The sequence below is a fragment of the Astatotilapia calliptera genome, chromosome 6, assembly GCF_964374335.1.
Source record: "Astatotilapia calliptera chromosome 6, fAstCal68.1, whole genome shotgun sequence".
In the NCBI taxonomy this organism is placed as follows: Eukaryota; Metazoa; Chordata; class Actinopteri; order Cichliformes; family Cichlidae; genus Astatotilapia; species Astatotilapia calliptera.
The window spans coordinates 26,714,546-26,727,398 of NC_137427.1; the positions used below are offsets into that span (position 1 = coordinate 26,714,546).

Sequence of the window (12,853 nt, forward strand, 5' to 3'; positions counted from 1 at the left end):
GTGTGAAGCTACAGCCAGCACACAGTTAGCTCAGTTTAGCGTAAAGACAGGAAACAAGGGAAAACAGGGGGCCTGACTTGGTCCAAAACCAAAGGTCCACCTCCATTTTAACACATTTTGCCATTTATATAACACATCCATGTATACTTACATGCTTCACTGGTAGAACAAGACTAACTCAAAGGGGTCACAGAAAAGAACATTAAGCTAGCTAATAATACCTCTATATCTCCAAAACATATTTTGACTTCTTGTTAAATCATACTGTCTGTTTTACTTTTATAAGTGGTATCGAAAGAAAATAAGAGGTGTGGCTACACTGGCTTCAGATGTTTTCAAAAGCATTTTTACTGAAGCTAACGACTGAAAAATAAACTGAATCATGTATCAAGTTTAGCCATGTTAGCCTGTATGTAATAGCTAATTATGTAAAGAACATTCTTGTTCAAATCAGGACTGTTTCTCAACTGTGTGCAGTTATTTCCTAGATTTATTTATTTTATTTAGATGAACTAACCTAACCTAGAGCTTAGAGGCTACGAGCCCATTGCTTTATGGGCTTACTCACAATGGGCCTCTAGTGGACAACCAAAGCACTTGTTGCATGTGTAAGCCTTTTTGTATATTTTCCAATCATGTGTCAAGAAACAGAAATCCTAGCCCCCACTGCTGATCACCTCACTGATCCCACTGCCGATCACTGGTGCCAAAGCTGAGATTAGTTTGCAAAATTCCATTCATATTCCCAGAAATCTGAATCGCTGCTAGTTTCTTCCTGTGTTTACATCCGTTACATTTACAAACTGATGGCTTAAGCTTTGTACTGTATCTCTTTTCAACTCAACCATGCCAGAAGAGTGAAGAGGAGCATTTCCCAAAATGATGATCAAGTACTGTATGTGGAACCCGTGTCCCACCACAAAACAACTATAATGCCTTATTCTATTTGATGTGTGAACACCATTGATCTAGAAGGACCCAAAGACTGAGCAATAAGCTGTAAACTCTCTGCCGTCTTACTCACGGGTTAGTATGCAATGCAACAGAAGTCACAAACAAGTGTTGCAGCTGGTAGGCTCCCCATTATGTGAATATCAACATAATATTTTTTTCTGTCATGGAGCCACCAGTAAGATGGCAGCGATATGCTAAGGACCCAATTTCATTCGGGGTCAACCTTCAGGATCAATAAAGTTTTATTAAATTGAATTTGAATTGAAGGAGACAGGACAGAATAGCACCTTTCTGATGTTCTACATCTATGAGAGATACCCGTAAACCTGTGTGACTTTGAATGTGCACTATTGTGTGTGTGAGTGTGTGCTGTGTCTGCAAATACTAGCACGTCTTTAGTTGGAGTGTTTTGCACACTTATGTATAGATCAGTTTATATCTGTACGGTGTTATTTTACCACTACTCAAAAGCTATTCATAATAATCTGTAGAAAAATGGATTTCGTATATGTTTGTTGTCGCTGATTTAACGTGTTAACCTCATGTTAATGCTGCTGCTTATACCAATAAATCAATTTCCATCGTAGGAAACAAGGACGTTTACTCAGCTATTGTGTTGCTCTAAGAAGTCAAGGTCCCCCCTCCCCTCCTGTTTCTCATCTGCAACTGTGAGAAAGAGGCGTCTGGGAGTGATTTGAAACACACTGACCTGCTTGGCACTCAAGCCCTAAGGGTTGCGAATGTCAGGAGAGAGGATGTGGAACGGCTTGGATGGTGGGAATGTGATACTTATAATTCACTCTCTCAGAGGGTAGGGCAGAGGACTGAAAAGTTTGACCATTAGCGGCATAGTTTGCATAGTTGTGCAGTCCTCGTTTTAGTCTGTCTTTAGCATGGCTTTAATTGTCTAAATGCATCTAAGCACTGCTTCCCTAAATCTGTATTTTTTTTGACAATTTGGCTGTGAGCAAATGTGTCAATAACCCAAGATTACACTCCATCACACTCAACAGCAGACAGTTACCAGAACTGTGTAGCTCTATATACAAAGTCAAAATCATCCAAGACCAACAGGCCATTGTAGCAGTCACGGTTTATCAGACATTGGTCTGGTTTATGTTTCAGCTATTGGCGATAAATCTCAGCCTGGTCATGAACTTTATGACATAGTTTCATATTCCTTGCATTATATCACAACTGGTTTCCTGTAACTCGGAAGAAATTCCTCAAAACTGCAGTCACTAAAATGTCATATGTTACAGTTCAATGAAGTGGAGACAAAAATAAATAAATAAATAAATAAATAATAAGCCAGGAGAGAATTTGGTGGGAATCTTGTCTTCTGCCAGCAGTGAATTAAATAAAGCCTGAAAACAAATAGAGGATCTGAAAGATCCAGAGTGCTTTCCAAGCAGAGCTTAACTCTGATTTGGTGGATACAGTAAAAATATGTTAAAAACTAGTCGATGTTCAAGGCAAATATATGTGATGGCTACGTGTTATCAAGACCCTTTCATATAATCTAAAGAAATTCCTATTTTTGAAAGATTTTTTCTTAGACAGGATGACACAAACAATATCGTTTTCTTTTAATTTGGAAAGACCCAAGAGTTTTAGTGTCAAGTCTGTGAAGCAGTCATATCCTAGTCATGGTAGAAAGAAATGCACATGCTCTTTCAGTCCTAAGGTTTTACAGATCACAAAAGAACTTTTTAAAATCTGGTCATTGGCAGGTGTTAAACTTAAGTAAATAATACCTCAGATGAACTGCAAAACACAGCTTTACACCCTGTCATTGTGTCATTAACAAAAATAAACCGAAATGCAATCAATGTGTGAAAACGAAAACCCAGGAACACCGTTTGTATCAAGAATTATTGTCTTCATCAGTCTCTCACATTCTTGTGGTCTTCTTTACAACATCAGTTCATTAAATTTTGCAGGCTTTCATTTATGCACAGCTCTCTAAAGGTCCCACCACAGCACTAGAATCCGGCTTTGGTTTTGACTCAGCCATTGCAACTTGATCCTTTTTCTTTTTCGTGTAGATTTTCTGCTGTGCTTGGGATCATTGTCTTGTTACGCGACCAAATTTGGCCCAAGCTGTAAACTCTCTGCCGTCTTACTCACGGGTTAGTATGCAATGCAACAGAAGTCACAAACAAGTGTTGCAGCTGGTAGGCAGACTTTACATTTGACTTTAGACTACTTTGGTATACAGAGGCGTTCAGTCATCAGTGACTGCACAGTACTCAGGTTCCATGGATGCAAACCAAGTCCAAATAATCACCACTCCCCCACCATGCTTGACAGTTGGTATGAGGTGTTTGTGCTGATATGTTATGTTTGATTTTTGCCAAACACAGTGTTGTCAAACATTTCCAAACAGCTCCACTCTGGTCTTGTTTGTCCAAAACCTAAGTCTTTTTTTTATTGTACTGTTATGAACTCTAACATTCAACATGCTAACTGAGGCCTATAGAGTCTGAGATTTATCTTCTTTTTATCTTTGCTTTGACCTTGAGTTGAATTTCCTGGGACATTCACTCCTGGGAAGAACCACGTTGAATATTTTCCATTTGTGAATAATCTTTCTCTCTGTAGAGTGATGGACTTTAAATCATTTGCAAATGGCCTTTTAACCCTTCCCAGATTCATGGGCAGCAACAATTGGTTCTTTGAGATCATTGCTGATATTTTTCATCCTTGGCCTTGTGTTAACACACACACACACACACACACACCTAAAAGACTTCAGGCTAGAAAACTGGCAAAACATCTGCTGATCATATGTACTCACACACATTTGATTATCAATCATTATGATTATCAGCACCTGCCTGCTACTTAGCCTCTTAATTCCTATGGAAGCAGTAAGGTTGTATTTAGTTTTTCATACACAATTCACATTTTGGCTCGTTTTTTTTTTTTGTTTTTTTTTTTTTTAATAAATCATAAAATGGTGTCATATCATCTTTTGCTGTTCATCTCAGGTTTTCCTAATTTAAAGATCTGCTAAGAATCAGATTATTGTTTTTATATCCTGACACGACAACTTTAGAATTGGAACAAGGCGTACTTCCTTTTTACCATTACTGTGTCCTAATCTGTTTCTTATTTTAACATGTGGATATTTTTAAAATATGTTTTACAATACGTGTGATTAATAATTTTTTAAAAAAATTATATATATAGTTGCTTTTATTGGTTCTATTGATAATATTTTCTTAATAAAAAATAAGAAGAGGAATTAGTTACTTTCACAGATATTTATTTTATCATTTTATTTATTTATTGGCTTATGGGATCTATTTACGGTAAGTGAAATCTGTTTTAAAATAACTTTAACTACAAGATCCAACAATAACTACATCCAATGTAAGACTCCAAACATAAGCCGACTGGTTGTATTAGAACAGAGTTTCTTAAAGCTTGAGACCAAGGTTGGATTACTAAACAAGCAAACAACTCCAGAAGAGCAATGTTGAATTATAAGTTGAATTTATTTTCATAAAAATCAATCAAAAATGCAAACAAATAAAAATACAGAGAACTCACAGCAATGTAGTACATGGAAATGAATAAAAATTAACTTGTTTTTGGTCATGTAGGAACACACACACAGACACACACAGATAGATAGATAGATAGATAGATAGATAGATAGATAGATAGATAGATAGATAGATAGATAGATAGATAGATAGATAGATAGATAGATAGATAGATAGATAGATAGATAGATAGATAGATAGATAGATAGATAGATAGATGTTGTGTGACTTGAAAGAACGTGTTTGATTCCCTCCTCTCTGTGTTTCTGTTCCTGAACAATAATATAAGTGGTGAGAGTGAGAGTGAGTCTAAACATTTCCTGACACAAAGGCCTTTGGCAGACATATTAAGATAAATAAGTAATTGTTGAACTGCTGCAGTCTTACGTATTTCTTTGACAAAGGAGGTGCACTTTGGCTGATGCATCAGCAACCAGACAGTATGTCTCCTTCTTTCTGTATTGATTATTATTATTATCATTCCGCAGACCCATCCATTCTGTTCATCTCATTTGCCATTTATACCGTACGAGATACTGCACTTATGGCTGCGATTCACTTTGACTTGATGGACGCCACATCCTTTATGCTAAAGTATGTTTTTGGGTTTGATCGAACACGGCATATGTTTATCTACCCTGCCCTTACATGGCGCTACCCTGTATGCCACTTTGCATGGCAATCCCTCCAAGCTACCCACCATGGCACTCGCATGCGCTACTTGTGGTAAAGACTATTTCTAATTCATAAAAGCCAAAAGGATCGATACAAAATTCATGAACAATCTGTCCTCCAACAGCCAGTGATTTCTGTGACTGTGGGGCAGTGTAGACATGGTGCGACAGAAAGGAAAGTTCTGCCTCCCCTCATTTTTACAGAGAAACACACTCATACGTCTGCACATACAAATACAAACAAAGAAGACAGGATAAAAAGAAAAGAGCTCCTTTTAAACTTTTATTATTTAAAGAAAATAATACCCATAAAGCAACTTCCACTTGGTTTTGAAAGTAAATGGAATAAACAAGAGACAATAAATAATCCCAATTTAAAGCTTTGTTTAGTCCTCTGATATGTTGTAATCCTGCCCAAATATAGACAGTGCATTTCTATGAATTTAGATAGAAATTGTTTAAAATAGGAACAGAAATAAACCAATAGTTTTGTTCTTAGTGTTGCTCTGGATCCTTTCTGCACAGCCTCATTTGGGAGTCAAACAAAATAAACTCTTTACTGTTCTACATACAGGCCTCTGTATCCAGTGGAAATGGGAATAAATCCCATTTGCCATATCACTGACACCAATAACCCAAACGTTTCTTAAATAGGCCAGACAAAAATTATGTGAAAAAAAATGCCACATATACTCAAGCTCTGTATGTCCTAAAAGTGACATATTTACTATCTCAGCATCAATGTTTTGAATCTGTTTCACGTCTGATACCCTACATATAGCAAATGAGCCGGGATCCTGATAATTGTTAATTCACATTGCCATCTGCTGGCGAAACCACACATCATACGGCCATGAAGCTATAGCTCAACCAAACTATCCACGATTCCACCAATCAGGTTGAAGGGTTTAGGTGGAGCTCTTAGTTGAAGCAAAAAACAGGAAGTTCACACAACAATAACAGCAGTTTGGAAACTTTTTTAATCTCTAAACCTCTCTTGGCTGTAACTTTTTATATTTATATTTTTTTTAACAATTCTCTTGATTTAGTGTGAATTATAATTTAATGATTTGTGGAGCCTGGTGTCCTGGCAGTATGGAACTATTCCAGCACCGTTTGTTTACATGGTGAATCAGCTGACAAGCTAATGTTAGCAGCCTAGCTTTTAAAATTGGAGTCATATGAGCTGGTTGTTATCAAGTAGCTTTGTCCTCATGAATGAATCGCTACGTTAGAGAAAGAGTCGACATACGCTTACACATTAGTAAAGGATTGTTTTAGAGTCGCGGTTAACCGATAGGAGGGTAACAGTATGCTAAGCTAACGTAAAGTGCGCAAAGTGTTGAAGACGTTGGTTCAGGTCTTTAGTAAAAGAAAGGGGTGCCCTGCAGTGTCTCTGTGAAAGATGCCGTGTTCCTGTGGGAACTGGAGAAGATGGATCCGGCCATTGGTCGTTGTGTTGTACATCTTGTTGCTCTTAGTGGTCCTGCCGTTGTGCATCTGGGAACTGCAGAAGTCAAAGGTCAGTGCAGTTTTGCTCATGCTTCTTTCTGGGGAGATCTGTTGGTTTAACACAGAGATAACACTGGTTCTCAAATACTGCACTTGAATACAGTTGTGAGTTGTTACAGTAGTTATGTGGCGTTGTGTTATTTTGAGTACAACTGTGTATAAAGACAAACATGTTCACCATCAACTGGCTACTTGTTATCATGTACAATAGCAGCCGGTGAGCTCTTCATTATTAAGCACTTATTAATGCATTTGCAAACCTACCAGTTTGTGCAGTAATAGCACAGTGCTGTGAAAAAGTACGTCCCACCTTCCTGTTTACATCCCCACGTACGTGTTTCAGGTCGTCAAACAAATTTTAATATTAGACAAAGTTAAACCAAGTAAATACCAAATACAGTTTTTCAGTGATAATTTAATTTATTAAGGGCAAAACTATCCAGATCGATCTGGCACACTGTGAAACAGTAACTTTCTCCCCTTTGTTAAATCTTGAATTAACTGTGATTAACCCCATTTTTTATTTTTATTTTTATTTTTTGGAACGCTGAGTTCAATTTAACCGACCTGTTAAATCAAGAAATCATATAAATTACACCTATCAGCGTAGCAGGCTAAAAATCTCACCTTTTAGCCTGCTTCATAGCATCATAGCTCGATCTAAAGAAACTCAAAACAGCTGAGGATAATTATCCAAAAATAGAGAATCCTTGGAGCCGTAGTGAACGTCCCCAAGAGCTTTCAGCCCACTAAAATAATAAGAGTGCATTGACATTAAAACAATTCAGCAAAGAAAAGGTTCGCCCAAAATTCCTGCACAGCGATGTGAAAGATTTATTGCCAGTTATCACAAATGCTTCACTGCAGTTCTTACTGCCAAGGGTGTCACAACCAGTTATTTGCTTTGGGGAGCAATTACATTTTCACGTAGAGTCAGGTAGGTTTGGATAACTTTTTTCCCCCTGAATTAAAGAGCTTGTCGTTTAAAAACTGCTTTTTTTATTTACTCAGAATATCTTTATCCAGTATGGAAATTTGCTTGATGATCTGAATCATGTAAGTGTGACAAACATGCAAAAAAAAAAAAAAAAAAAAAAAACAGGAAGGGGGCAAATACTTTTTCATAGGAATCTATATTAAGGACGTTGAGGGAGTAATGCTAAACGCTAAATAAGGTATTATTATATAGGTTTTATAACTGTTAAGATTGCTGATGTTTTACATATTAACAAGAAACTAGTCAATGACAGACTTTGAAGTCTTGTTTTATTTTTTCAAAAGTCATAAAATCTGCTAGAGTAATATAGATAACCTTTTTTATTTTTTTAAATAACTACCATCTTCATTGTTCTTCTGGTGTGTTCAACTAAAACAGTCTTTCCTTAATTGTACTTTCTTTAAAAACTATCTTTATCCAAGTCATCACACTGCACTGCAATTTAGTTAAACACGTCCCCTTTATACGGGACTTGAAATTAAGTGTTTTTACATGGTTGTAATGTTTCTGTACTTCAGAATCTGAATACTGCTTTCACCATTGACTTTATATTAAATGATACCCTCCAAGACTCCAATGGCTAAATGACTTAAATGATGTTGACTGTTCCTTTCCATGTCCCGACAGGTTGGCACTCATAACAAAGCATGGTTCATCGCTGGGATTTTTGTCTTCATGACCATACCCATATCATTATGGGGCATCCTCCAGCATCTAGTGCATTATACTCAGCCAGAGCTTCAAAAACCTATCATCAGGTAAAGATCTTAACAGTCATTTTAGCCACAAATAGGAGCCCAGAACAGATGTTTAACGCTTTTGTGTTTTCTATTTAAAGGATATTGTGGATGGTTCCAATCTACAGCTTGGACAGTGTGAGTTATGTATTTTTTTTAATGAAAGCCATTGCACACCGGTTTATGAGTTTATATATCCTCATAGCTTTTCCTGTTATTGTTCCCTTTTCATCTTTTTTTGTTTCCAGTGGATTGCACTGAAATACCCCAGTATAGCAATATATTTTGACACATGCAGGGAGTGCTACGAGGCGTATGTCATTTACAACTTCATGACGTTCTTGCTTAACTACCTGGAAAACCAGTACCCCAACCTGGTGTTGATGCTGGAGGCTCAGGAGCAGCAGAAACACCTGCCTCCTCTCTGCTGCTGCCCACCGTGGCCAATGGGAGAGTGAGTTCCCTTTAAACTTTTTCCTCTTATGTCAAACTGTAGCTGTCAGCAGGTTAAATTCACTGACCCAGAGTTTAGCTGCGCTCAAGTGTTGGTCATACCTTTGCTGTAAAAACGATATTAGTTAAACATTACCATCTGTTTATACTTTGACCCAAAAATGTTAGTTTTATGGACAATCTACTGACATTTTACTGGAATTATTGGCCATAGTCATGTTTCCTTACTGTATCAATGAAATGGCCACAATTTAGAGATTTAATCTGCATCGGTCTTCTTGCACAATGTTTTCTCTTTCGATGTATTTTCATTTCAGAGAGGTTTTGTAAATTTAAACGGATGAATGAAATGAAACGGGTTCATCTTAATGTACTAAACTCTTGGAGCTCAAATCTTTTTTTTTTTCCTCAAAGCAAACAAGTCAGTGAAAGTCACAAGCTTCAAATTAGCCTCAATCACACAACATCTGTAATTGACAATTGGTCAAGTGTGTTGTTAATTTAGCCAAGATTTATTCGGGTGACCTTTGTATATAAGAGACTGGTGTAGATGTATAAAAAGAAGTACTAATGGCCAGCATCAGCAACTTCATTGTTTAAATAGGAATACAAATACAATGTGGCTAAAATGGGCCATAACTTAGTTTGTGTTGAGGACGACACAAACTAAGTTCAGTGTTAACTGTTATCATCAAGCCGGTCTCGGGCTTCTGCCCAAGTGATCCTGAGATACTTCTGCTCACCAGTCTTGGGCTTTTGCTTGGAATTTCAGACCAATTCACTTCTAATTCAGATGATCAAATTCCTCTGCAGGGTTCTGCTGTTGAGATGTAAGCTGGGAGTGTTGCAGTACACAGTAGTAAGACCTGTCACCACAATCATTGCTTTGTGAGTACCCTCTGGTTGTTACATGCTTTATTCTTTAACTGTAGTCACATTTTGTTTGGTGTCTGTTGATCTCAGCTGTGTGTTTCTCTTCCTTTCTAGAATCTGTCAGCTGTGTCGAGTGTACGATGAAGGCAACTTCAGTTTCAAAAACGCCTGGACATACCTGGTGATCTTCAACAATATGTCACAGCTGGTAATGGTGGATCTAAATCCTGTTAAAAGTTGGACTAAAAATTGTTACAAGCATTCCCTTCCTTCATTCCCATTCCTTTATATGTCTTCTTTTGATCTAGTTTGCCATGTACTGCCTGGTGCTCTTCTACAAGGCTTTGAGAGAGGAGCTGAATCCAATCAAACCAGTCGGCAAATTCCTGTGTGTGAAAATGGTGGTGTTCGTCTCTTTCTGGTAAATCTCAGTGTGTTAAAACTTCATGACATGACCCAAATATTTCTGAAAAAGTCATTTAAAACAAGGCTAATGAAACTGTGATTGCTGTAAATCGTTTTAGGCAAGCTGTGGTCATTGCTTTGCTGGTTAAAGTGGGCATTATCTCAGAGAAGCGCACATGGGACTGGCAAAGTGTGGAAGCTGTAGCTACTGGCTTACAGGTATGTGAGTATAGTTTAAACATTCTGACCAAGGTCAACAGAACTAATATATCCTATGGGACCTAATAGTGCAACACAATGAAGCTGTCCACTTTTTTTCTTTAGGATTTCATCATATGTGTGGAGATGTTTCTCGCAGCCATTGCCCATCACTTTAGCTTCACCTACAAACCTTACGTGCAGGAGGCCGAAGAAGTGTCTTGTTTTGACTCTTTCATGGCAATGTGGGACATCTCCGATGTCAGAGCAGATATTTCTGAACAAGTCCGCAATGTTGGTACGTGTTCCTGCTGTTCTATAAGTGCTATAGTACCATAAGCTAGTTTGTATCGTTGATTATTTAAGCTATTTTTCCGACTGTTTGTATGGTTTTGTGACTGCAATGCTAGAGTTGAGATCAAAAATGAGGAGCCAGTTCAACAATAAATATTGTCTGCAAGATGATTGCTCGTTACTTATGTATAACAGGCTATACTGAGAAGGGAGTGCCTCAGCAGCGATTTTTAAACACAATTTAAAATGTGTAGTTAGAACAACATTCAGAATTTAAAAGATTGTGGAAAAGGTGCATGTTGGAGTCGGTACTTGCTTGGCTTCTTTATTTTAGGTTCCCTTTACTCAGTAGTCACTGATTGTACTAAGTCCTGTGCAGTTTTCTGACTGTACAAAATGGTAATGGCAATGACCACGTGATGGTTGTGATCCCATCCAAGCAAAACAGAAAAAACTCAGAGCAAAAACACCTACCAAAACCATCTGTACTGTAGATGTACCTGTGATAATCTAGAACTGACTACTACACACTGCTACATGAATAGCATTGTTACTGGTGTGAGCCATCATAACATGATCTTTACTGCATCCTCTCTAAAAAATATTTAATAGTTTCTCTTTGTCCACATTTGCAGGAAGAACAGTTATGGGTCGTCCGAGAAAGTCCTACTTCAATGAGGCGCAAAGTGATGGTGAGCGATCCGGCCTGCTCTCTTCTGCATCTCAAGATGCCATCACCGAAGCAGCTTGTAATCCAGTTTCTCCTAAGGGTCACTATCAGGGCCTGGGCAGAACCCCCGCTCCACACTCTTTGTCAGCACCCGCTGGGCTCGGCTCAGCCCTGTGGGAGGAAGGGTGTGAGGCTCGACCTGAAGAAACCCAGGATGAAGAAACTACCAACCAAACCAAAGACCCGACAGAGGCAGATCTCATTGTGATCACCTAGCTTAGGTGTCGCAAACGAACTCTGCCAGACATGGTTGGGCAGGGCCCAATTATAGCCTTGCCACATTTTTTCAAACGTCACTGATGCAAACAAGACAAACTCATTTAAAAGGGCACAATGACCATGTAGTAGTCAAAGTCCACTTCCAGTGACAGCTTCAAGAATGTTTGGTGATTTAATGGCACTAAAAGACTAGTAAGAAATGTCATTTTGCTGTTTTATGTTTTATTAGAGAGTAGGCTAAGCTAGAATTGGTTTTACCCAGGAAAGACATAAGATCAGACAAAACATGGCTCTCACCGAAGAATAAGTGAAATATGGAGAAATGTTTTCCAAAAATGAAACTATACAATTTTACGTGTCATTCATGCCGTAATCTCAGATGTGACGAAGAGGGAAATATGCAACCTTTTAAATTGAATATCATGCTTTTACTGGTTTTTGAAAAACTGAAAACCTGCACTACTATAACTACAGATATCTGCAGTCGTTTTGTTCTAACTAGGCGATTCAGAGGGGAGAAAAGAGCAACACGATCTTGTACCACAGTTAACTGTGGTACAATGATGTGTACATCACTAGAGGGGTCATAACTGACAATATCACACAGTATCAGTATAAATGTAGTATACTCCATTTCAGAAGAGTACGAATATATACAATTAAACAATCCTAGTATTATTAAAATCACAATTCAGTTTTAAAAAGTACAATCAGCACCTTCTGGTTGGCTCTTATCTATGCTTTAATGCGTACAGCTTACTCGACAGTTAATAAAATCCGCTAGTCTTCGCAGATGCCTTGTTCTGTGTGCTGTGTAATTAGTCTGTTTACACATCCATGTAGAATGTGTTTTATTTTATTTTTCAATCTGGGATCATTTATTATTTGGTGAGATGTTTTCTGTCTCTTGTAAACTGAAATAATTTTGCACCTGTTGCACTAAAGCCATTTGTTTTTCCATAGGTTTTTAAAGGATCCTTCTTTGTGAATTCACAGATTTGTTCAGGGATATTGCCATCGTTAATGTACAGTTTTGGGATATCAGTGTGTGGCACAGCGAGGGGTAACTGGCATCATGCCTGACTCTGGTATGTCGCACTGCCTTATGGGATTTTCTTTTTCTTTTAAAATATGACTGACGCAATTGCATCAGATCCGTCGTTCTACATTTTGATTTAATTCCATCTCAGATATCCTCAATAAATCAAATGAAATATGACTTCGTTTTTCTTGCCTTTATTATAAAAATGCAA

General features: G+C 37.8%; 1 protein-coding gene across 1 annotated transcript; it reads left to right on the forward strand.

The window, feature by feature from the left end:
* Window positions 1-6,088: 6,088 nt before the first annotated feature.
* On the forward strand, window positions 6,089-12,819 carry tmem184c (transmembrane protein 184C). Its single transcript, XM_026171354.2, has 10 exons — window positions 6,089-6,704; window positions 8,319-8,449; window positions 8,530-8,566; window positions 8,677-8,882; window positions 9,695-9,769; window positions 9,869-9,962; window positions 10,063-10,175; window positions 10,279-10,378; window positions 10,484-10,655; window positions 11,287-12,819. Exons 1-10 carry the CDS (start codon window positions 6,588-6,590, stop codon window positions 11,595-11,597), a joined length of 1,356 nt encoding a protein of 451 aa, XP_026027139.1. The 5' UTR covers window positions 6,089-6,587; the 3' UTR covers window positions 11,598-12,819.
* Window positions 12,820-12,853: the final 34 nt, after the last annotated feature.

What these genes read in the sequence shown, in the direction of transcription:
- tmem184c (XM_026171354.2), top strand. Translation starts at nt 6,588, where the DNA reads ATGCCGTGTTCCTGTGGGAACTGGAGAAGATGGATCCGGCCATTGGTC. An exon ending in GGGAACTGCAGAAGTCAAAG is followed by an intron (nt 6,705 to 8,318) that starts GTCAGTGCAGTT and finishes ATGTCCCGACAG; the next exon opens with GTTGGCACTCATAACAAAGC. An exon ending in TCAACAATATGTCACAGCTG is followed by an intron (nt 9,963 to 10,062) that starts GTAATGGTGGAT and finishes CTTTTGATCTAG; the next exon opens with TTTGCCATGTACTGCCTGGT.